Source organism: Zootermopsis nevadensis, unplaced genomic scaffold (genome assembly GCF_977971745.1).
Source record: "Zootermopsis nevadensis isolate Lab colony 2312 unplaced genomic scaffold, Znev_1.0 Znev_ptg000021l, whole genome shotgun sequence".
Lineage (NCBI taxonomy): Eukaryota > Metazoa > Arthropoda > Insecta > Blattodea > Termopsidae > Zootermopsis > Zootermopsis nevadensis.
In genome coordinates, this window is record NW_028259153.1 from 7,777,632 (window position 1) to 7,804,084 (window position 26,453).

General features: G+C 37.8%; 1 protein-coding gene across 4 annotated transcripts; it reads left to right on the forward strand.

Annotated features, from left to right (window-relative positions):
- The first annotated feature begins 1,290 nt into the window (after positions 1 to 1,290).
- Positions 1,291 to 25,481, forward strand: Axud1 (AXIN1 up-regulated 1). 4 transcript variants are annotated; one of them, XM_087352301.1, is made up of 7 exons: positions 1,291 to 1,378; positions 5,282 to 5,701; positions 5,819 to 5,896; positions 5,982 to 7,301; positions 14,802 to 14,939; positions 20,828 to 21,007; positions 23,829 to 25,481. In XM_087352301.1, exons 4-7 carry the CDS (start codon positions 6,009 to 6,011, stop codon positions 25,380 to 25,382), a joined length of 3,165 nt encoding a protein of 1,054 aa, XP_087208427.1. In that variant the 5' UTR covers positions 1,291 to 1,378; positions 5,282 to 5,701; positions 5,819 to 5,896; positions 5,982 to 6,008; the 3' UTR covers positions 25,383 to 25,481. The 4 variants fall into 4 exon arrangements, with proteins under 4 accessions (XP_087208427.1, XP_021939999.1, XP_087208426.1 ...); XM_022084307.2 differs by having other exon boundaries at positions 5,819 to 5,892; XM_087352300.1 differs by having other exon boundaries at positions 5,282 to 5,390.
- Positions 25,482 to 26,453: the final 972 nt, after the last annotated feature.

Here is a 26,453-nt window from a genome sequence, read left to right on the forward strand (position 1 = left end):
ATACTGGCAGCCATGCCAATAAATCAAAGCCCTGCTGATTGAGGCAGCAGTCGCCTCTGAAACTTCGTTAAACTTCTACCAGACCACACGGCGCTACAACCCAGAAGACAGTCATTTCCTACTTACCATAATCATCTGAGAATATCAGCACAAATTTGATTGAATTCGACAAAATCACAGATTCAGAACTTTCTGTTGCGTACTCAACACCAGAATCTTTGCTGGGTTCCTACATTTCATTCATAATTTCAACGAGCTGATTAAAACTGGAAAAGGATCTAATGGGCCGTTTCGAATTCATGAAGTCATATTCAGAGCCATCGTCATAAATTAAGAAGGCGTGGGCCTTCGCTACATTTCAACACAGAATACGAGATTAATCTCACTTTGACAGTCTGCATATCCATAACAGAGCGATGTTCTTCATGAAAGAAACTCAACTTTATAATGTCACTCTGAATGATACATTTCCCCGTCTTTGAACATTGTAAGATCAATGCATGATTTTGTTGCCAAGCTTTCGTGTATTTTAACCGTTTATGTAATGTTATGCACTGTTGTTACATACTATGAGTATATATATATCGTACCAGTCCAGTGGTTCTAAACCCGCAGCCTGCTAACATGTATTGTACGACCCACGTGCATTCTTATATCCTGTATAATGAAAAAATCATTTCCAGAAAAGTTAAATATTTAATTGAATAATTAATAAGAAATAAATATAAACTAGGTGCCACGGTGGTCTAGCGGTTAGAACGCTGGCCTTGTAATCCTGGTGTCTCGGGTTCGATTCCCGGCGGTGCCCGAATTTATAACTTGTGTTGGGCAAGGCCGTGGTCTAGGCAACACGGAGTTTTCCTCCGGGGGCTTCCCCGGTTTCTCCGTGGCATCCCAACAATTACTCCATTCACACACAGAAGAAGGCAATGGCAAACCACTTCTGGATCATCTGCCAAGAACGTATATGAACAGGTCCCAGTCCGAGAAAAGGATCGAAGGATTCTGTTCATATGGACCTGTCGTCAGACAGAACACTAATAATAATAATAATAATAAATATAAACTAATTCATTAAAGAGAATTGCTGACTCATAGTTTGCAGCGTTTTAAATAACCATGCGATAAACGATGAATGTGGCGCTGTAGTAAAGCAAAATTCAGTACTAAGTCCGCCTGTATAATGTGATCACACAGTTTGAATATATCTCTGTAGATGGCAGTGTGTACATGAACACTAGCGCCAATATGGTGCAACTATTATAAAATATTTTCGCAGTAGCACAGGGAGCTACGCGAACTGTTGGAATCAGTAACGAGTAGTCGGGAATGCCAGGCGGGATAGTAGGAGAGGCAGACGGTGATAATCAGCATAGAGGTATGATTTTTTGTTGGTTTTTTAACTATTACGAGAACAAGTTTTGTTATCAATATGTGATTGCTTCATGTTGCTTTAGTAACTTTTCGTTTCGTCTGCGTTACATACGTTTTCTTGGTTGGAAAGTAGGTTAACCAACGATAGAAGTAGAACAAGGGTACTGCTTTTATCATTCCTCTCTTTGACGTCACTTAGGGTAATAGTAGGGTGACTATTACTGCATGGCAACAGATCGCCATCAGTTATCAAGGCTCAGCTGTAGATTATGTCGTCACGCGTACAATACAGCTTACTGCCCCAGAGTATTGTTCAAAAGGCGATAAGAACAAAATATACAACTGCAATAACGAAATAATTTTCATCAAATTGTTAATTTCTATTATGTACTCTTCGAGATATACTTACTAACAAAACTTGTGTTTTATCGCCACACGGATTGTTTGGTAAGAAGTATATATACGTGTCCTATTCTCATTAAAGTGATGCCATAAAGGTTCAATAAAGGTATGGACAGCCTTCCAGCAGACGTCTTTCTCGGCGCGAGGTTTGAAAAATGAAAGTTCAACATGGCTGTGCCTTTATTGCGTGCTAGGGTAGAAACACGTATTTCTTGATTACAATCACACTGTCAAATATTATTATGTAAACACTACGAAAACTTTAAAATAGAATGATTGTAATATGAAAGTTTTTTTTTTTTTCCTCGTCGAATATATTACCTACTCTGTCTGCAGGTTCTTCTAGGTAGAAAGTTTCTCATTCTTTCACGTGTATGTATGATTGATCTCGAACCATGAAAACAGTACAATAGACTATTTTTGAGTAGATGTGTCTTCATTATTCTTTTTCTTTCTTGTCCTTTACTTTTTCAGTGGTTCATTACATTGTCGTCGTTGATCTGGATTGTAACAGCGTGCGAACTTTTATATAGGTACCAACGTTTTTGATAAACATGCTGCCTTCATCTTCGGTGCTGAACAGTGTGTTTCTCCCAATATTTTTGTCTACCTTCAACCCCACATGGCTTTACAACCCCGAAGACCGTCATCGACATTCTTAGATAAGTTCGGGGAAGGGCAGCTAAAATTATTCAAAATTATATAAACGGAAAACAAGCTGCCTCTTAAGTGTAATTTGAGGTTCTCACGGCGATGAGTACGAAGATGGCTGTCTTCTAGGTTGTGGCGCCATGTAGTCTGGTAGAAGTTCCTTGCTACCTTCATCATCAGGCGATTATGGCCTTTTCCTGTAATTTTCTTTGCCATCACTTTTGTGTCCCCCTTTTGAGGTAAATTTTAATTTGTTTTCAGGATCGGTGAATTTAAATAAAGGCCCGTTGTCATTTAACCAAGATTCTGTTTGGACAGGTTTTGCTATACAAAAATTGACCTCTAACATTTCCCGCGATTTAGATGCAAGGCACTGATATAAGTAATTTAACTATTTAAAGCCGAGTGGTAAATAAATATATTTAGTTTGCTTTAACATCAGCAACGCTGCATTATGTTTTATGTGTCTCTTACGATTCTTGCTGTAAACAGCCATTATTTTTTAAACAACATTAACCAGTTGATCATTGTAAAGGTGAAGCATTGTTTTCTTTGTAGTACGGGCTGGATTCTTACGTACTATTTAGACGAGCTTCGGTTTCAAAGGGTTGATGATATTTTGTTGTATATGTGGCTATTATTGTAAAACGACTTTAAGCGTTAAATTATTATGTAGATTTGTGAAGTAGCATTACTGCCATAACCATGTCAAGAGGCCTTTGAAATAAGGAATCCCAATATTTTACACTGACAATGCTCCGCCTCTCAGTCAAATCAATGTGTAGTTGTCATGACAACCGTTGCCATAGTGGCAAACAAGGTTCGGTGCTTGCCTCTCTTTTGCGCTAATTTTCTCTCTCTCTCTCCTTCTCCAACAATTCCTCTCCCACACGCCTACCCAAATCTCAATTTCAAAAGGTTTTTAGGGACCAGGGGGGTAATATTAAAGGATCAATATACCAGGACGAACGGAGGCGAGCTGCAGCGAGTATACACGAACGAACACGTCAATAGGGCTGGAATTGGATTTAGCAAAAGGGTGGTTCTTGGGGTTCAGATTTTCGAAATTTACCTGTGTGGTACCTATTTGCGTTTGTTAGAAACGCTTTGCAAGTGGGGCTATTCTAGACCTTGGCCAAAGATGGAACTGTTGAAATCGTCTTTCCTAAACGCTTAATACAAACATACGTTCAACTTTTTGCACCAGTGATCATTTGCAAATTGAAAGGAAATGATCTAACGATATTATAATGAAGACTGGTCCTCCCATATTACGTAAGCTTGCTGAAAAGGAAAGAAGACCTTGCATGTGTATCGATGTGGTTGTACGAGTATTAGAAGCAGGCCATGCCTCGCTCCGAGCAATGGATCGATGTGGCTAGGAAGGCAAGGCGGGTGGCCTAACCAACACTCCTCGCCAAACTGTGTTGCATACTGGTTCAATATGTGGGCGGGTTGAACTCGGAACCATACTCTATGATTAAGAAGGATTTGAGGTTTTCACTGCGGTGAGTCTGAAGAAGACTGTCTTCTGGGTTGTTGCGCCGTGTAGCCTGGTAGAAGTTTACCGACGTTTCGGAGGTCCTTGCAGCCTCCATAATTGCGCTGATGATGGAGGCATCAAAGACCTCTGAAACGTCGATTAACTTCTACCAGACTACACGGCGCAACAAATCAGAAGACCGCCATCTTCATATTCTGTGATATTTTCACATCGAACGACACATTTTACTTCCTTCACTTTTCTGTAGACGCATTGTCTATGAATGCTTCCGCAGGTTAAGAAGTCAAACATTTACCTCTCGGAACTTTCCCAAGCAGATCTTGAAAATCGTAAACTACACTTTCTCATTTTACTTGAAGCATATTTTGTCCTTGGTCGGGGCAACCTAGCCTGTAGAGGCAGCCACCAAGTCAGCCAGCAAGCAACAGTGTGCCTAAGAATAGCGAGATATTATGACGTCACGACTGGCGGTGAGCTGTACGTATATTGACGAGAGGCTGTGCCGTCGTCACCACCAACATCCCCATAACCACCGCGCCCCTTTCACCTCACCTTACTCAGCTCGACATACTCTAGGCCACCCACAAATGTCCGAAGTCTATATGCTACAGGCTAAATAAATAGGTGTTCTAATAGGAATGTCATCTTGACGTCAGACAACACATGGGGGTGAAACTATAAACGAGGAACAATATGACGCAGCAACTCATTAGTCGTTGTTTTATAAACTCCCGGAATATTAAATGTATTCCTTTCGTGAAGCGGTTGAAGGTTCTAGAAAACCCCCCTTATGTTTAAAAGTTTTGTTTCAGTTCGCAAGCCACTCCTTATGTTCATGCCAATTTGTGATATGAAATCAACTATGTAATTTAGATTATAATTAAACGTAATTGGTGCATTTGATGTAACGCCATACTGATATGAGAATATTTTCATTCGGATAATGAGAAGTATTTCAGGTTGTTCATATTTTTATTGCAATTATGAAGTATGGAGATAAACATTTTCGGTTTTCTGTTCATTGTAATGAATATTTACTACTATCATATATAAATATATTTGCTTCACCATTTGCATTTAAATTATTGCCGATGTATATGCTGTCCGGCATAGCGACACACCAATTTTTTACACGAGGAAGAATTTGTAGTCTAGCCTCTCGCAGGGTGAAACACAATTGTGAATAGATATTTCTTCATTCTAAATCCCGTAACTCATTCCAAACAGTGTTCCTGTTATATAATAACAGGGATTAGCAAACTATAATTTTGTAATAATTTTAAACACTGTGTTGATAATAATTTAACAATTATATACACTGTAAGTTTTGTTTGTTTTTTCTACTTCCAGGAGAGGGAAAATTCCGTAATGCCTAGATTGTACGTCATATTTGCCGATGTCTGCGCATGTGCATTCCCCTGGATAGAGGCTAGCAGAGTACTGCTAGTATCCAGTACAGGTGCGTTGAACTGGTTGGTTTGGTGTTGTAGTATCATTCTGAAGAAAAATTATTAATATGACCTACTGTTGAAACAGAATTTGGCATGTGGTTACAGTAATTATGATATTAATATGAAACATTTTGAAACAGTCTAAATAATTACGTTCATGTTGATCGCACCGTTGTGTACTACCAACATTTAACCCGGGCTATCCGAAATTGTTGTTTAATGAAAATATATGGAATATTAACAATAATTGCACAATAAAATTGCTGTGATAGTGTCAGAATACATCCCTTTTAGACGTATAGCTTGAAGTGATGTAAAAGTAAGTGGGAATTAGTGCATTATATTCAGTTTGGCGCTGAACTAGCATATTGTACTTGCCTTTCCTTCGTCAACTGATATTTGTGTGATCTTATTGACATAACCTTACTCATTGCAGAGAGATGAAGTGTTGGCATTCACGTACTTTGATATCGCACTTAGCAGGTTGAGAATTTTCACAGCGGTCGAACGGTAGGTGTGTTGAATTTTAATTCAATATTTATGGCAGTTTCATATTTTCAATTCCAGTAAATGAAATACATGTTTGATTATTCTTTTAGGTAGGTGAACGTACGTAGTAAACAGGCATGCAGAACACTGAAGGTATGGACTCTCATGAACCTGTTACATGCTCTGATAATTTAATATCAAACCTTGAATGCTTATCTTCTCAAGAAATAATTACATCTAGTAAAGAGTCAGGAGCCAAAATTGCAGAAGCAGATGATCATGACACTGAACTTCAAGGTATTTCAAAAAAAGAAAGGGAACAGGGTGGATGTCATTCAAGTAATGTGGACTCCAGACAAGTGACACATAGTTCAACATTAGAGTCTTTGAAAGCTAAAGTTCTTTCAAATCGTTCTAAACAGACATTGAGGTCTATAGGAAAACATGTGTCTGATTCATGTTCAAGTGCTAATGAGACTATAAAGAATGATGGTAATGAAGATTTCCTCCCAAGTCTGACAAATCTAGCAGACATCTCACAGCTAGAAGAGGACTCAATAGTTGAAAGCTCTTTATGTGAGACATCAGGTGGTGTTGAAAGCCAGGAGGAGATACTTGAATCAAATGACCGTTCAGATGGCAGCGATTCAGGTCTGGGCTCGGACCTGGCAGAAGAGAGGGGTGCTCCAGTAGATTCACTGTCATCTGGTTCGGCAGATGAGTCTGGTAGTACAGCAGTAGGTGGCCAGGCTGATATCGAAGAGGGCGCAGCCAGCAGTGGTAGCGATAGTGAAGTTCATTTCCTAGACAGGATTCAAGATAATCTACCTGAATCCAGCAAGGATCTTGGAAGATCTGTAAATACACTTGAAATACAAACAAATGTACTTGAAACAAATTCAGATGTAGTTGAGACTCTGGGTGGTAATCATCAAATTACATCAGATCATGTACTGAGTAACTATGAACATTCAGACTTTGCAGCAGTCAGTCTGAAGAAAAAGTCTGTTCAAGGAGAAGTGTCAGAAAGTTACTTTGAATTACCAGGCATCAGCTCCTCCGAACCATCAGACATACAGCAAGTTGCCATGGGTTTAAGCTATTCATCCTCACAGTCACACTCTTCAGTAGAGGAAGATGCAGATTTAGGATCAATCCTGGATGGAACGCCTGCATCTCACAGATCGATTCCAATGCAGAGTAATCTGAAACGTCACCTCCCATTTGATGATCAAGATGGTCCTCAGTCCAAGAGAAAGAAATCCATCAATTTTGATAAGGTGACAGTGTTCTACTTTCCACGTGCTCAGGGCTTCACATGTGTTCCATCACAGGGTGGTTCCACATTGGGCATGGCATCTCAACATGCTCATGTTCAGCAGTTCTCTATATCAGAACATGCCGTCGAGCAGCGACGACTCCATCGACAGGTAAGCCCCAAATTAATTTTGAATTAAAAATAATAATCGTAGTTACCCAACAGAAATTGTGCTGAGTTGAACAGGAAAGTATTTGAGTACTTCAAAAATATAATTATCTACATTACAAGATAGGAAAGTACTCTAAAGAAACAATACTAGCGAACCAAACTTAATGTGGCATAACAAATTTAATCCAAAAAGGAGAATTTGTTGTATAGTGTAAACAACTGCTCCAAATCCTTAACACAGTGTTGGCATCCCTGAATAACAAATTATGTAAGAGACGAATGAAAACAGCATTATTACAGGGACCTGTAATCTGAATGTTTATGTGCATGTTTGTACACAGTAAAATTTAATATTTACAGTTCTTCAGTCCTACATGAAATTATTGGGCTTTCTTAGCTTAGAATATTAAAGTTAATGAAAATAACAGTAGTATTGGACTTTTAAGCACAAGAAACTCCCAGATTTGGGCTCATCATGTCTGTTGACTAGCAAATATAAAAAATATTAGACACTAAAAATACCAGTTTTTAAATAAGAGAAATTACAATGTGCAACTAAACTTATCCAAACTTCACCTAATCCACAAAGACACAAATAAAAGCCCATCTATAGTATGTGGTTTTACTAATACATTCATTCATATTAATATATATTCCATGGATCTGAATCTTAGAATGACAATAGCACATGGAATATGTCATAAAGATACAAAACATACAGACATTTACAATTCAAAGTATTATAAAAATTTCACCTAAAAGGTTTCAGACATCATATATGAATGTTACACTAAATCCATACGTAAACAGTAGAAATATAATGACAAAAAAGACTTTCGAAAGATTGTGTAATTTTTAAACATTATAAATTCATCAACCAATAATGTGGAGAGTGTGTTTAAGTACCTTTTTAATTCTGCTTTAGATTGTGCCTTTTTATTCATAAGACTTTTGAGACTAAATGATAGGCTTTGATATTCTGATGCCATGATAGTATGAACTTTTTTCTAAACATAAAGGGTTGGCAGTTGGTCCTTATTCCTGATTTTTAACACTATGTGTAGCTGAAGATGTTATTAATGTTCATCAGTGAATATGGAAGAGGTAAAATATAAGCTCCTTTAAATAGACTTCTACATGGATTTTTGGCTTTGGCATTTTACTGTGAGATGAATTACCCCAAAAAGTTATTGCATATTTCATTACAGAGTGAAAATAGACAAAATTAATTGATTTGAGTTTCAGTGTTGCTGATATGAAACATCTAACTATATAACATGCTCTACTTTAACTTATGAATCATTTGATCAAGATGATCCTTCCAGTTTAAGTTGTTATTAATTTATAAAGCACTGATTTTTTTAATTATTGACTTGTTTATGTACTCTTCATTGTAACCAACACTTAATGCATATTGTGGTGAATTATTTGTTAAAAGTTTTAATGTGTTAGTTTATCTAGATTTAGGGTCAGCTTGTTAGCAGTAAACCATTTATTCAACTATGTCTTAACTTACAGAAATCATAAAAATTGTTGTTAGAAATTATTACACTAATGCCATCAGTGAATATGAGTCGTGATAAGGTACTTTTGTTGGATGAAGGTCATTATGTAAAGCAAAGCCCTAGAATTGTCCCTTGAGGAACTCCATGTTATATTCTTCCCCACGCTGAGAAAAAGTTAGCAAAACTAATATCAACATCATCAGGGTAGCTTTTGTTGGGAATCATACACTTTCATTTAGCGGTTCTGCTGTTCAAAAATATTTCCTTGAGCTAGTACTGCATAAGACTCAAAATTATTTAATTTCAACTAGCACTTTAGTATTTAAATGAATAAGTAAATTTCACACAGAATAAACTCTTTACTTTTTATGTTTATCATTGGTCATCAATATAACATAAATGGCAGTTCACTGAAACTTTAATAATAATGTCTTCATATAATAATTTGTATTGTTGTCAATTTTATAAATTCAGAAATAAAACTTTTGAGAGATTGATACGATTGGTAGTATCGATAGCTCCCAGCTCTGAAATGTTGCATTGTGTTTGTTCAGTCTGAAAAGTGTGTAGTTATGATGAGTGGATCAGAGTACAGAAAGACAGCTAAAGACAAATTAACAATAAATATTACGCAGTCATTACATTTTAACACCATCAATGCCAGGAAGGTTAAAGATGAGCATGTTATTTAAAATATAGCCCCAGTTATTATGTCTGGTTCAGAAGAAGTGTTTAAAAAATCCAATTAAAATAGCTCTGTTTCATTATGTAACAATATTATTTAATTATTTAATTTTTATTTTTTTAAATTATCAGAAGTGAAATTTTTCTGACAGCTGCATTGACGTAAAATAATTCCATGTTTCTTGCTTAAAGCAGTAAGTCAACACAGTAAATCTTTGAGTGCATTTTTTCCCTCCCCATTGTATTATGAGGTTATAAGCTGTGGCTTATTTAGCTTACTTGTAAGTCTGACTGTGCTTTTGATACATAATGTTTGTTTGCTTCTTATTGACTAGGGAGGTCCTGAAATAATTGTTCTTAGCACAATTTAGAATAGTAAATGATAGTGTGGTAGCTCTTCAAAATGGTGGTGCACAGAATGCTTAACTTTTGTGCACATATAATTGTTTCAAGTAGCATTAGAGAAATGCTTAAATACACACTCCTTTTACTCTGTTTATTAATTTCTGATGTTTACAAATAAGTCATAATGAACATTAAGGTTTTCATGTCTTCATATAATGTAAATGGATAGCATGATTTATCTACTATATATAAAATGGGTGGATTTATTTGTAACATGCCACTATATGGGAACTCCTTTTCTTATATTACGCGAAAGCTTCATAATAGTATGAATTTTACTTGTACGAGGGTCGCTCATTAAGTAATGCCCCACATTTTTTTTCTCAGCCAATAATGAAGATAGAAAAGTGTACTTTTACATGCTTGAGATTTTATGTTTCCCGCGTTCGTGTACGGAGTTTCAAATGATTCCAACCGATAGCGGAGCTGTAGTGAACTGTTAAAATGGCGTCTGTGAACGACTCTCGTTACAAGCAACGAGCTGTAATTGAATTCCTTGTTGCTGAAAAAGAAACGGTGGTGAACATTCATAAACGTTTGTGTGCTGTGTATGGAAGCTGTGCAGTCGATAGGAGCACCGTTGGTCGCTGGGCTAAGAGAGTTAAAGCTTCAGGAAGTGAAGAAACCGAGCTCCGTGATCTGCCGCGCTCTGGGCGTCCTGCCACAGCCACCACTCCAGACATGTTGAACCGCGCGGATGCCATTATTCGTGAGGATCGGCGCATCACAACTCGACAATTGGCCCAACAGCTTTCAGTCAGCAATGGAAGTGTGATTGCAATTATCCAGGCTCTCGCATATTCGAAGGTGTGCGCAAGATGGGTTCCACGAAGTCTCACAGCAGACCACAGGATTCAAAGGAAAACGATTTCTTCTGAATTGTTGGAGCGTTTTGATGCTGAGGGAGAGGTCTTTCTGTCCCGGATCATTACAGGTGACGAAACCTGGATACACCACTTTGAGCCAGAGACAAAAAGGCAGTCAATGGAGTGGCATCATCCTCAATCACCGAGAAAGAAGAAATTCAAGACAACTCCCTCCGCCGGAAAAGTCATGATGACTGTCTTTTGGGACAGTGATGGGGTCATTCTTGTGGATGTGATGCCAAGAGGTGCGACCATCAATTCAGACGCGTACATCAGGACCCTGAAAACCCTCAAGAAGCGTTTTCGACGAGTTCGGCCTCACAAGCATCCAGCAGAAATTTTGCTCCTGCACGACAATGCACGCCCTCACACAAGTCTGAGAACCCGGGAAGAAATCACCAAATTGGGTTGGACGGTGCTACCCCATCCACCCTACAGTCCAGATCTGGCACCCTCCGACTTCCATCTCTTTGGGCCACTTAAAGATGCTATCCGCGGAACAAGATTTGAAGATGACGAGAGCGTGATTCAAGCAGTGAGGACATGGCTACGTGCACAGGACAAGAGCTGGTACCGGCAAGGCATGCATGCACTTGTTCCACGCTGGCGTAAAACCGTACAAGTTGATGAGGACTATGTGGAAAAATAGTATGTGTAAAGGAAACATTGATTTATATTGTCACTAAATTTGAGCCATCTTGAATAAATATGTTCTGAGGAAAAAAATGTGGGGCATTACTTAATGAGCGACCCTCGTATATATGTATTGTATTATTATGACTTATTCCATATCCTTTTGTCTTCTGACTAAATTACAGATCCATGGAATGTAATAAAGATGTATGTGTGTTACTAACTCATCTAAAAGCATCCAGACTAATGAATGCTAACCCAAGTAACATTAAACCAAGCCATATAAAACAGGAAGGAACACAGTCAAACACAGTTTGAAAATGTCACGCTAACAGATAGCTTTCACGCTGCGTTTGCACCATTGAGCTCTGTGATATGTCACAAGGGCAGATATAAAACCAGGAAGGGGAAATAATATATGATGTCATTGGAGGTGGGTGTGTGTGTTTGTGTGAACAGCAGTAACAGTCTTGCAAGTTGCTTGGAAATAGAACTTCAGTCTTACTGAATTCTTAATTATGATAACTTCACCAGAATACAATTGTATTCTTCCTGTTGGTGCTGCTCTAAATAAATTGTTAATCCAGAATTTACATACTTATTATTTTACTATTTTTCTCCTCTTCAAGCACAAATATTTATTCTGTCCAGAACTGCCCATATATAGGAGTTAAGCTGTTGAAGCCAAAGTTCATTTAAATAACATTTAAAAATCCAATTTTTACCTCAAGGTAAACATAACATGTCTCCATTACAAAAGGTCATTTGGTTTATTCTTTGCTATGATAATCGTATGAATCCCATAAGTACACCATTGACAAAATACAGAATTATTTATTTTTAAAGAAGGTGGCACATATGATTGCTACTGACTTTTATAGAATTAAAACAGTTTAGATTGTAGGCAAGCTATAAGTAAAGGATCATAATTTTACTGTTGATTCAAACCATGTAACATTATTTCTGTTGTATGTTTGATTGGCTTCTGTTAAGGGATATGGAGTTTATGTCTTTGTATTGTGTGTGTTCTTAGTAAGTTATAATAATTTACTCACCATTCCTTTCTATTGTTGTTGTTGTTTCTTGGCTCTATAACTCAGCTGTGGGTTTTTACCGCCTCCTTTTCGGAGGTTTTCTGATCTTTGAAGTGTGCATTTGTGAGAAGTGAGTGACCAACCCACTGACTGCACAATTTCTACTTAATCCTGATTTGATTGCTAGACCCATCTGGTAGTGAATGAGGAGAGACTTGGGTGAGAAATGGCTGCTGAATTTTACTTACAAAACATCTTGTTCGTGATTGTAAGGTTCTTTTACATGCCTTAAATCTACGACATGAGACCGCCAGCTTTACTTTCCGTCCGAAGGAAGTTGTGCTACAAATTTTTATCACCCTTAAAAATCCATTTGACCTCAGCCGAGTTTGAACCTGTGAACCTTGGATCCAGTGGTAAGCATGCTAACCAGTAGTCTAATTCTAGTGTGCCAAAAAGAAAAGAAAGAGTATCCTGAGTGTGCCACAAGCACCAGAAGTTGAGAGCCACTGGTCTAGATGAATGCCAGCATAAAACTTTGAAATAGGCAGTTACTGTCTTCTTACCGATCATTCATGATCCCATTTCACTTGATGCTATATAACCTTTACAGTCACAAAACAAGCTTAAAAGCAATGCTGCTTTCTCATCATCTCTTAAGGGTACTTTAAAATAGTCTATGACAGTGTACTTTATTTATTTTATTCTACCTTAGTCTTCCTAATGTTTCTTACAAACAATTAAGTAAATGTAAGATTTGAGGTTTTCACAGCGGTGAATATGAAGATTTCTGTCTTCTGAGTTGTTGCGCTGTGTAGTCTTGTCGATGTTAACCAACGTTTCAGAGGTCATACTGCCTCCATCATCAGGGCGGTGAATATCATATTCATCGCCCTGATGATGGGGGCAGTATGACCTCCAAAACTTTGGTTAACATCAACCAGACTACACAGCGCAACAACCAGAAGACAGAAATCTTCAATTAAGTAAATGACTGTGGTAATAAATATTTAAATTCACCACTACATTACCTTTGTATTTGACACAGTGGTATTAAATAAACTGAGAAATGGCATGGGAAATTACATACCATTGTGTGTCATGTAAATATGTGCATGCAGAATAAGAAGTTCATACTTTAAACAATTCACATTTGTCCTTGACATTGAAAGCATTAAATTAACTGGAGCAGTATGTGTGCTGAAAGAAGATATGTCAACAGAAGACTAGATAGTAAAATGACAAGTATAATACAATGTAAAACATTAATCTGACATTGCAATGCCCTTAATTTTAACATGCAAAAGAATAAGTATATAAAAAATTTGGCTATGCTGGCCCTTGATTATACAGGTATAAGATAGTGGTTTTTAGGGTATTTCATCCTATCTTGGTTCTTCTAATCCCCCCAGGAAAAATCCTGCATAGTGCTTCTATACAAGTGGTGGCCTCTTCAAATTATGACCATTTAATTTGTCATCAGATGACCAAATAGCAGTATTACAAACCTAAAAGAAAATGGCTAAATAGACTTCATTAAAGTATTGCCAGCCATGGTCTCTGCCTCTGTGGGTGGTGTTATAACACTACTTTTAAAGGTGTAGAGACTAGCACACCACAAACCATTATGTAGTATTCATATAATTTTCTGATCTCCTATTACTTTTGTTGCCGCAGTTGGAAAATTGTCATGTCTGGAAATCTTCCTCTCATTTAATTTTACCTTGCATCTTTTCTGTAGCTGGTGTGTGTGTTGTTATTATTAATTAGCTTGCAAACCAACCATTGTTTTAAAATCTATAGGTTTTTGTCATGTAAACTTTACTTTCGAATGCTTGACTAAATTTAAAGTGTAACATTTGTGGTTGAAACACAGGAAGGCTTAATAAAAGAGACTTTGCTGTGAGCAATATGAAGTTTTGATGTAAATTCTGAGCAACATTATGCTCATAAAATATGTTATTCTTCTTCTTCTATGGCACGACAGCCGAAGTCGAGCCTTGGCCTCCTTAAAATATGTTATTAGGTAAAGTAAAGTAAAGTTTGTCCCGCTACGTGCCATACGGGCACTTGGGGTGAGTGGAGGTTCCTCTCTTTCTTGACCTCGGCACTAGATGGGGTGATTGGTCAGCATCACGCCCCGGCCGGCTTTACCCCCGGGAAAGGACCTTGGTACCCATTGTATAGGAGGCTGGGTGGGCCCCAGAGCCGGTCTGGACGCAGAGGCTAGAGGAATAATTCTCTGCCCCCATCGGGGATCGAACACCGGTCGTCTAGCTCGTAGCTAGTCACTATACTGACTGAGCTATCCCGGCTCATATGTTATTAGGTGCAATAAATAAAATAGTCAAGGTACATTTTTTTTGTTAAATAGGTGTTGCTACAGTTGCGCAGCGAACGGCTTAATGCCCAAGGTGCTCCTGCATCATCAAGTGATGACTCTGAGAGTGAGGAAGAGCAGAGTGATGCTTCTGAGTCAGAACTCGACCTTGACAGCTATTATTTCCTGCAGGTATGGACAATCCAACCACTTACAGAATATTGCTACAGTAGTGTTCTGCAACCTTTCTTCACCTGCAGAACACCATACTTTGTCAAAGACATATGACAGCAAACAAAGAAATGATAATAATTGTCTTAAAAAGGGCGTACAAAACTGTACATGACTATAAATGTGTATGTGCATGTAAATATTTGCCCTATAAGAATGCCAGCATTTGAAAACAAACCATAAAACAGGCAACTCTCGGTTTACAAACATTCGCTATAATGAACGTCACAATTCATTCAAAATTTCTTAAAGTCGCCAATAGATAGTTCCTTATAAAACGAAATGCCAAACGTATAGTGAACATAAATGCAAGATTTAAATAAATAAACCTTTAAAAAATGTATATATTACAATACATACATTATAATAAAACGTACTGTATAGATCATTCGATGTTTAGTACATGGTTTTAATGCTTTAAAATGGCTGCTAACTTATACAATACGTATCGTAAAAGCTCAGGAATGCAAGATACACATAACGAAAAACGTCTTGGAATGGAACTTGTTCGTAAACCAAGAGTTGCCTGTACATGTTGAGTAAAACTATCGTCTCATCAACGATCTTCCGCCATCTATCTCTGTCTCGTGCCGCTACCTTCCAATTCCTGCATCTTAACACCCTTTCATCCTCCTCTACTCCATCAACCCATCTCCTCCAGGATTGCTGTCAATGATTAGTGTGTGTATTACAATTCTAATTGTGGAAGTAAGTTTCTGTCCTTTTATGATTACAACATGTGCCAAGAAACAATTTATTATAAAAATTCACAGCATGCCTGAAAGCTTGTGGTGGCCTATAAGGGAGTTTCTAATAATGTTTTTGAATCATAGCAGTGAAGTGAGTAGGCTATAGGAAAAGTATCTTATATTTTCTTAATGTTGTCATTTGAACTTTGTGCCTGTTGTAGGAAAGTCAAATTCTGTATACATGTTTATAAAATGAGCAAAGAAAAGTCTGTCATATCTTTAGTTCCTGAATTATTTGTTAGATTATGTTTAAATATCGAGGAAAAATCATGAAAAGACATCATTGTTGGTCTTCTGGGTTGTAACACTGTATGTGTAGATACAAATTTATAAATATGGCAAGTGTGAAAAACGTTTGTTATATCTGATCAGTGTAACATATGGACTAGCAGAAAATATGCTCAGAAATGGTATAATTATTAATTGTTAATTTTTGCTAGCCTTGTGGTTAAAATCGAATAATTTGAAGGAAAGTAGGCTTCAACTCTGATCTGGTCCGTAGGTGGTCTCAGAAAAAGGTACCTTTAGTCATACCACATAGATCAAACAAGTCCTTGTTAATTAACTGTAATTAAAACACTGAATTACAGGATTTAAAATTTGTGTGTATAGTGTGCCTTGCCCTAGGTAAAGAATTGTTCACCATTTAGACTTTCGGAAAATTGTAGAAAGGATCAGTTTTAGTTTATACAGCAAGTATTGTTGAACATTTTACTTGTAGGGAATAAACATTGCGTGGATGACGTAGTTCACAAAGTTTATATTAACTACATTGAATAGTATGAAAACCCCTTCAGAAGTAGCAGAAACAACTATGGATTGACAAGATATTCATATTAACTTACAGACTCCATGGAATAGAGTCCTTAAAAAGCTGGTTGTTACTTAACTCGTATAGTTTGTGAAAGCATAAGATTTGTCATGTTCACAAGAGCCCACTTTATCTTGAGCCAGTTTAATTTAATTTACCCCCTTGCATTCTCTTCATTTAAGATCTATTTTAAGATTGTCCCATCAGCTGTAATTGTTCATCCCAAACAGTCTTTTTCCTTGAGATTTCCCAACTAACATCTGCCATGTGTGCTGCGGAAGCCTCACAGGCATACACCGACAACCTCACACAGTATCCACAAAAGATATAAAGTACTTAGAACATTCACATAGATGACATTGATTACACAGCAGTGAAATATATATTGCTGTGAATGAAAACACATCATATATCATATGGTAGGGTTCTAATGCATTCCCACCAGGGCTGTGGAGTCGGAGTCGGTAAAAATTTACCGACTCCGACCTCAATATAAAATCTTAAGAACACTTTCGCTCCCCACTTAATGGTGCCTGCACCTTGTCGTGGTGGTGGGGCTTGAGTACCTCAGTGACCCCAAGAGCTATGCTGGCGGTAGCATTGCTACTGGTAGGGCCTCCCTAGCCAGATTGGTCGAGGGGGAGAGGTCAGACTAAGACAGGTACCCTGGTCCTCCAGGTTGGGGGTTGGTCGCAAGGCTAACAACCTTGCATTGTAAAAAAGAATAAAGTTGAGAATAATTTGATGAATGAAGCCGGACTGTCCTCACGAAGACGAACATTAGCTAGGAACAAGGATAAAAATTTGGTACTACATATTGGAACATGGAATGTGCGCACTCTGCTACAAGTAGGAGCGATGAATGGTATAGCTGATGAAATTATAAAATATAGAATGGAAATTGTCGCTATACAAGAAGTTAGATGGAAAAATAAGGGAGTAATAAATAAGGCAAAATTCTCCATATATTATTCTGGGAAAGACGATAGGCAAGGAGAATGTGGAGTAGGATTTATTGTTACCCGACAAATGTGTAAGGCTGTGCTGGCCTTTACGCCAGTAAGTGAAAGAATATGTACACTTAGAGTAAAAGGGAAATTCCATAATATAACACTTGTTAATGTCTATGCACCAACCGAGGGGACAGAAGAAGTGGCAGTAGATGGTTTCTATGATGAATTGCAGTCTGTATGTGATAAAATTTCGAAACATGACATGATAATAGTACTTGGTGATTATAATGCAAAGCTTGGGAAAGAAAAAGTCTATGTCAAACTATTTGGAAGGAATAGTCTACATGAAGAAACTAATAATAATGGCCTAAGGGTAGCACAATTTGCAGCTGCAAATAATTTAAGGGTCATGAGCACATACTTCCCAAGGAAAGATATTCATAAGGGTACTTGGAAAATTCCTGGAACAAATAATTTTAATCAAATAGATCATATATTGGTATCTAGGAGATGGGCGACAGATGTAGAAAATGTGCGCACATTCCGAGGGGCAAATTCTGACTCGGACCATTATTTAGTTGGGTTTAGAATGAAGCAAAAAATATGTATGGTTATGAAAGGGAAAATGGAAAGAATTGAAAGATGGAATGTAGACAAATTAGAAGATAGGGGCACAGTACAGGAGTATCAATGTAATTTAAACTTAGAATTACAAAAGATAGAAAAAGGGCCTAATATTGAAGATGAATGGAACTGCATAAAGAATGCCATTTTAAATACAGCACATATAACTGTTGGAGAGACAAGACGATCAAGAAATGAAGATTGGTATGATGATGAATGTAGATCGGTCGTGGAACAGAAGAAGCAAGCTAGAATGAAATGTTTACACCGAAATACGAGAGCTAATAGAAATCTTTATAATGAAAAATGGATATTGGCCACCAGAATATGTAGAAAGAAGAAAAGAGAAATGTTAGGAAGAAAGATCGACAGTATGATAGAACACCATCGTAGAAATGAAAGTAGAAAATTGCATAAGGAGCTTAAAGAAGTAACACAAGAATACAGACCGAAAGCTGTAGCATGTAAAGATAGTCAAGGAAATCTATTGACAGAGAACCGTGATATTGTTAATAGATGGAAAGAGTATTTTAGTGGTATCCTGACCGGAAATATAATTGAGACAGAGCAGCCGACATATTATACTGTGGATAATTACATTGAAGATCCTACGTTTGAAGAAGTGCAAAAAGTAATCAAATGTCTGAAAAATGGTAAAGCACCTGGAAGTGATGGGATTACTGCTGAACTACTAAAAAAAGGGGGAGTCAAGTTATGGGAGAGAATACATTATCTGATATTGTTGATCTGGAAAGAAGAAAAGATTCCAGAGGAATGGACCCTAGGAGTAATACAACCTATACATAAAAAAGGAGATAAAATGGAGTGTACCAATTATAGAGGAATTACACTTCTGAATGTAATATATAAAATCTTGTCAAGTATTCTATATAATAGATTGGTTGTATATGTAGAAGAGATGTTAGGAGAGTATCAGTGTGGCTTTAGAGCAGATAGATCAACGATAGACCAGATATTTGTATTGAGACAGATTCAAGAGAAAGCCTATGAATATAATATTGACTTAAATCATTTATATGTGGACTTCAGACAAGCATTTGATAGTCTCAATAGGGACCAAATGTTAAATGATATTCTCCTATTAGGGATACCATCTAAATACGTCAGGCTCATTAGAGCGACGTTGAAAGACTCCAAGGCAGTAGTAAGAGTAGATGGTGAGCTAACTAAACCATTTAATGTCAATATGGGAGTTAGACAAGGAGATGCTCTCTCAACAATGCTCTTTAACCTGACGCTGGAAGCATCTATTCGGAAACTTGAGATCTCAGGACATATAGGCATAAAATCAATACACGTGAGTGCATATGCAGATGATATAGCTATTATTAGCAGGAATAAAGCTGCACTGGAAGAAACAGTATTAAAATTGATAGAAGAAACAGAATTAAGGGGGCTAAAAATAAATGAATCGAAAACAAAATATATGAAAGTTACAAGAGCAGCAAGAAATGTCACAAATAAATTGAGAATAGGGCATTATAATTTTGAACATGTGCAGAATTTTAATTACCTGGGTTCACAGATTAATACTATAAATTCAGTAACTAATGAAATTAAAGCACGTATTGTGAAAGGTAATAGATGTTATTATGCCTATCAGAATTTAATGAAGTCTAAAGTACTGGGGAGGGAACTTAAACTGAGAATCTATAAAGTTCTGATAAGACCAGTAGTCACATATGGATGTGAAGCCTGGACATTAACTAGCTTTGATGAGCAACAACTTAGAATATTTGAACGCAAAATATTACGGAAAATCTATGGTCCAATACAGAATAGTGATGGCTCCTGGAGAATTAGGATGAATCATGAACTAGATTGTATCATATAGGGAGCAGATATTGTGAGGCTAATCAAAAGCAAAAGGTTAGCCTGGCTTGGCCATGTTGCAAGAATGGAAGGAAACGGCAACTAGAAGAGTGATGGAATGGAGACCGATGGGAAGTAGGATGAGAGGGAGACCACGGAAACGATGGATAAACGACGTGGAGGAGGATGTGAGGACGATGGGAGTAAGGGGATGGAGAAGAATTGTGAATGATAGGACAGAATGGAAAAAATTCATCGAACAAGCTAAGACCCACACAGGGTTATAACGCTATAAGAAGAAGAAGAACACTTTCGCTACCGTGTGAGCTGCCGGCGGCATCACGCTTAGGGAGATCCAATGACTCGTGAGCCACATGGTGTGGGAATAATGCTTTGTAACTTTGGCTCTGGTACCTTAAGAATACAAACTGCCTACAAATCAAACGATAAGTCTAAAAAGTAGGCTGATGATTCACGTGGTGGTGATGAATTATCTTGTGATACCATTTACCATTTTAGTAGGTTTACCATTATTAATACATATTGAGCTTATATGAAGGAGTTGGAGTCAGAGGTTTTAGTACCAACTCCACAGCCCTGGTTCCCACAGTGTCTCACCCTTTGTTACACTGAGGATATCTGATAACTGGTCTATTTCTTCTCCTATATAATAAGTTGTCTAAGTTATTTATTCTTTCCATAGCTTGTAGGTTACAGTAATATGCAGCTTACGTGCTTGGAAATTAGTGCATAATTGTGTTCCACACTGTGGAACAAACATGACTCACTTAACACGTTAACTGCTATCAGAGCAACATTGTTTTAGAATGTTTTTTATTTGTTTATAGAGTTAAAAGCAGTAATGGTTCTTTCTTATAGCCTGTTCCGACTCGGCAACGACGGGCTCTGTTACGTGCTGCTGGTGTGAGGAAAATAGACTCTCTTGAGAAAGATGAATGCAGAGATATCCGATCTTCACGAGAGTTCTGTGGCTGTGGTTGTAAAGGTTACTGTGATCCTGACACATGTTCTTGCTCACAGGCTGGTATAAAATGCCAGGTATATAACCCTACTATTAATTGGTACCATTATAAACCCTTATTACTTACTGTAGACCGACGGTGGTCTAGCGGTCAGAACGCTGGCCTTGTAATCCTGGGGTCTCGGGTTCGATTCCCGGCGGTGCCAGAATTTATAACTTGTGTTGGGCAAGGCCGTGGTCTAGGCAACACGGAGTTTTCCTCCGGGGGGCTTCCCTGGTTTCTCCGTGGCATCCCAACAATTACTCCATTCACACACAGAAGAAGGCAATGGCAAACCACTTCTGGATCATTGCCAAGAACGTATATGAACTGGTCCCAGTCCGAGAAAAGGATCGAAGGATCCTGTTCATATGGACCTGTCGTCAGACAGAACACTAAATAAAAAAAAATTACTTACTGTAAGATTTGTAGTATGAGCAGAAATATGACATTGAGATTTCTGTATCTCAGTATTTAGTAATTGAATTTAGTCTTTGCTCTCACAAATGTTGCATATAGCCCTTTTCCCTCAACCATCACTGCTTACATGAAATCCAGCTGACTGAACATCATGTTAACATACCACTGTACACTTAAAACTTTGCATACCGTGTAGTGTATTAGAATATAAAATAAGTAAACAAACAACTATTAACAATATAAAAAAGACACTATTGCCATACGCGTTTCAACCTCAAGAGGTCATCATCAGTGGCATCAGAGAAATTAATTCATTTAATCAAATGGTTTAAACTGGATTTAGCTACGGCCACCAGACCATCCGATCAATAGTTAAGTGCATAGTTCAACTCCTGTGAATAACAACATCTAGTGTAGTGTCACTTGAAATACTTTTGTTAAATACCCTATTCATTATTTATTTTCTAAATCCAGTTTAAACCATTTGGTTAAATTAATTGATTTCCCAGATGCCACTGATGATGATCTCTTGACAATTGAATAAAAATTTACTTGGATATTATCCATCGTCTAGTAATCGTACCAGTGGAAGAGGCCCTGTGTATCATCAAGGAAAAACTTCGTACGGATTCTACCTTATCGGACCGGACATCATTACAGGTTGATGACTTGGTGGAACTGTTAGAGATATGCTTGACCACTACGTACTTTCAATACGAAGATAAATTCTATCAACAAAAGGAGGGAATGGCGATGGGGAATTCGTTGTCGCCTGTCGTGAGTAATATTTATATGGAGTATTTTGAAACTCTGGCTTTAGACACAACTGATCACAAACCAGCCACTTGGTTGAGATATGTGGACGATACTTTTGTGGTTTGGCCGCATGGTCCAGCGAGATTGCAGGAATTCTTTCACCATCTTAACGGTCTCAGATCGTCAATACAATTCACCATGGAGATGGAAAATAATGGTACTATTCCGTTCCTGGATGTTTTAGTCATGAAGAATGGTTTTAATTTACTTACGGATGTTTATAGGAAACCCACACATACTGGCCGATATTTAAATTTCGAATCTAATCACCCACTCCGCGTTAAAAGGGGAGTGGTTTACAGTCTGGTGAATAGAGCTAATATCATATGTCCAGAAAAAAACAATTTCAACAGAGAAGTTCAGAACATCAAACATGATCTATCTCTGAATGGGTATCCCAGACATTTAATTGAATCTGTTATTAAGTCAGAAAAAAACATCCGGCCTCCTGACAGAACGCCTCTGGGTACGGCGGTTATCCCATACGTCAAAGGTGTCTCTGAAAAATTTAGAAGAATTGGGAACCGATACAACATCAGGACAATCTTTAAAACCGGACACACTCTCCGTGGTTTATTGAGTTCCATGAGACCAAAAACAGCCAAGAGACAGACTAGGCAGTGTGTGTATGGAATACCATGTGATTGCGGTAGATGGTATATCGGCGAAACCAACAGACCTCTGGAGGTACGATTGAAAGAACACAAATATAATTTCAGACAGGGCCTGCTGGAGAAATCCAGATTGGCCCAACATGCGTACGAAGAAGATCATCATGTTTGTTGGGATGGGGCCAGAGTATTATTAACTGAACCCAATACCATCTACAGAAAATACAAGGAGGCGGCACACATGGCACTACTCGCCAATCCTATCAGCCAACCTAGTTTGGATTTATCTCCTATTTGGATACCTGTCATCTCTCAAGAAATCCAAGGTGGGCATCGAGTTTCAAGTTAATATTCTTGTGTATTTATTCCCACTTTTTGTGAGTTTGTGTCTTTTGGCTTTATCGTGTTTAACGAATTTTATTTCTACTATTTATTCTTTTACGTCCCACGGATGGATGGTGTGGTTAGGCCTTTTTATTCTGGGACTTTCACTTTTTAATTTGTCCGGAGATAGGGATTAGCTCTATCTAGTGGGCCCAACTGAGTAGGAACCTGAAGACGGAGATAGAGCCTCATCTCCGAAACGTCGTTTTACGTTTTATTACTAGACGATGGATAATATCCAAGTAAATTTTTATTCAATTGACTCTTCACCATCGTCAAGAAGTTTTAGATTTGATATGATCTCTTGAGGTTGAAACGCGTATGGCAATAGTGTCTTTTTTATAGTGTTAATAGTTTGTTTGTTTGCTTATTTTATATACCACTGTACAGATAATCTTGGAGTTAAAGTCCAGCCAACAGCCCTCATAGTCCTGGGGTTTAAATCTGGTGTTACCACATAATAAAGGTAAAAGGAATATTAATTTCATCCCATATATGGTCAATGTGCTTATTATCAAGACTCTTTTTAATACTATCATAATAGCTTCACCTTCCAAACTCTCAACAAATGATGTGATGTAAGAACTAATGTGATACGACTGAGTATGTTTGTTCTAATTTTTATAGGTAGATCGCCTGAATTTTCCTTGTGGATGTACCCGCGATGGCTGTGCTAACTCAAGTGGCCGCATCGAGTTCAATCCTGTTAGAGTCCGCACCCACTTCATCCACACATTAATGAGGCTAGAGCTTGAAAAGAAACAGAAACTAGAGGAGGGAGAGGAAGAAGGTGGAAGAAATGTGTCAGCCAAACAGGATCAAAATTCAAACAGACATCTTCATTGGGATGAGAAAGACAGACTGTCCGGCCCATCAACATCATCGTACCATGAGCAAGGGAAAGGTGCCATAGACAGCTTGGCAGTGGTACCAAAGTTTAATGGCAGTCTTCTGCGAGATGTAAGTCTTGGTTCTGGCATTGAAGTTGAGTCTTGTGTCCATGCTGGCAGCTTTACAAATCTCCACTATGGCAGTTCAGATGGGCCTGATGTTGCAGTCAGTGGTTCAGATATGCCAGGTGGAAATACAGCTGGTTTCTCAGGGATGGTAGGAGATCTACCTGCTCGTGAAGATTCGTTGGATCTCTACGCTTTCAGAGATGAATGCTATTCAGAGGAAAACAGCAACGAATTATCAGCTGACCAGCTGGAGAGTAACAGCAATGTAGATCATAACCACTTCTCTGGACACCATCCTAGTACCTCTATACAGCAAGGGAGAAAGGGCCATTTGAATGAACATCAAGAATTTAGCATGACTCCTGGTTTTCATTTCAGTCAACCATCTAATGTAGGTGGGAGGCCATTTACCAGTTCCTCTACCGGACTTTTGGCTGGACCAGGATTCCCTGACACTAATACCTCTAGCTATCAGCAACAGACCACTCCATCTGCAGCTGCTACCAGTGTAACATATGGAGATGAGACCAGTTCTAAGTATCAGTATTCTTCTGGATTCTCTACTTTTTCCAATCCCCATCCTGTTCCAACAACGGAAAACTTTGGACATTACAGTGGAGTGTATGGTCATGAGTTCACAAGCAAGGTCACAGGTGAAGGATTAGGGGGTGACAGTATGTTAAATAACCCTGGTCAGGGTAGAGAATTCCATCAAAGGCCACAGCCATTATTGGGTACTGGGAGCAATTCTTATGAAGGTTTTTCTATGATAGGAGATCCAAGGGAGAACTATGGTGGCCAGGATCCCATTGGGAAGTCTGTCATTAGCACCAGTATTGTACACAGTCACTACACCAACCTTCACCCAGTGTGCCCCATGAGTAATAAGTTGGAACCCTTTTCTGAGCTTCTACATGGAAGGTATTCATATATGGCGACTGCTCGAACATCTGGTCCTAGTGCTGCGTTTGACGACTCTTCCTCCACCATACATGGTCCATCTGCCACATACAGTAGCAGTGAAGCTTCAACAGAGCAGTTAACAGCGAGTGATGGTGATTCTGAATTAAGGCAGGACAGTATAAATGTGGAAGGGAGCAAAAGTCAGACTGGTGAAAATGAAAATAATTCCAGTTCTGCTTCTTCAGGTGGCACAGATGATTGTGATGAAAACTTCGGTGAAATAATTAAGAAAACCATGGTAGAAACTGTATCTGCATAATATTTCTACGTTCCAGCCGAGATCTTTATAATTGAAAAAAAATTTAGAGTCCTGTAGTTATTATACAACTTTTGTTTTAATAAATGTTGTGAAAAGTAACACTCCATTTTCTTCAAGTAAGCTACATAGATTATTTACTTTTCATTGTGTTACATTTATTTATTTCAATTGAAGGGGAAAGGCTGTTCTGTAATTTTATAAATTGTTTAAGCATGCTTCTTTTACAGATTTGAAATTTAAGCACCTATTAGGTATTTGCAGGCAATTACAGTTATGATTGATTTTGTCTGTTGTGTGAACTATATTTCATACTTGACATTCTTCACTCCCATCTTTGGGTGATTGGTTGTCATTATACTGATGCATATTTTTATTGTTTTTGTTTTCTTGATTAGTGGCAGTGGTTGTCTGTCCAAAACTCTATATACACTTTTTGTCTCTCCCATTCATGTCATATGCCCCACTTGTCTCATCCCCCAAAATTATAATATTTGATAAAGTATACATGTCATGAAACTCCTTAATATGGAATTTTGTCCAGCCTCTTTGACTGTACATTCTCCTCAGTACCCTGATCTCAAAAGGATGATAACATTATACTGTAATTTTGTATATTTTAATCTTTGCAATTTTAGGTAATGGAAGGGAAGAAAAAAGATTCTGAACCTCATGGTAAGCAAGCATTCACTAGATTTAATCTGCAAATTAACATCAGTGGCACAAATGAAAAGCTGATGTATATCATTCAGTCTGAATAACTCTTGTTTTCTTGGAACTCCTTTATTAGCTTATTCTAAGCAGTGGTGATAAAGCATCTTGTTTTAGACCAGGAACTATCAGATATGTTTTATATGCATTTCAACATGTTTGATTTACCCCAACTAGTTTTGTGGGTATACTGAATTCAGTGAGAATTTTATATAATATCTGTCTTTCGATTAGTGCACTTTCTTAAAGTTTGTAAGTAACAGGCATTATACTGTTTTTTAAACAGCATGTGGCATCTCAAAAGTACCTGATTATAAGTTAAGCATCCATTCAAATGGAATTATGAATGACCTCTCAAACTGA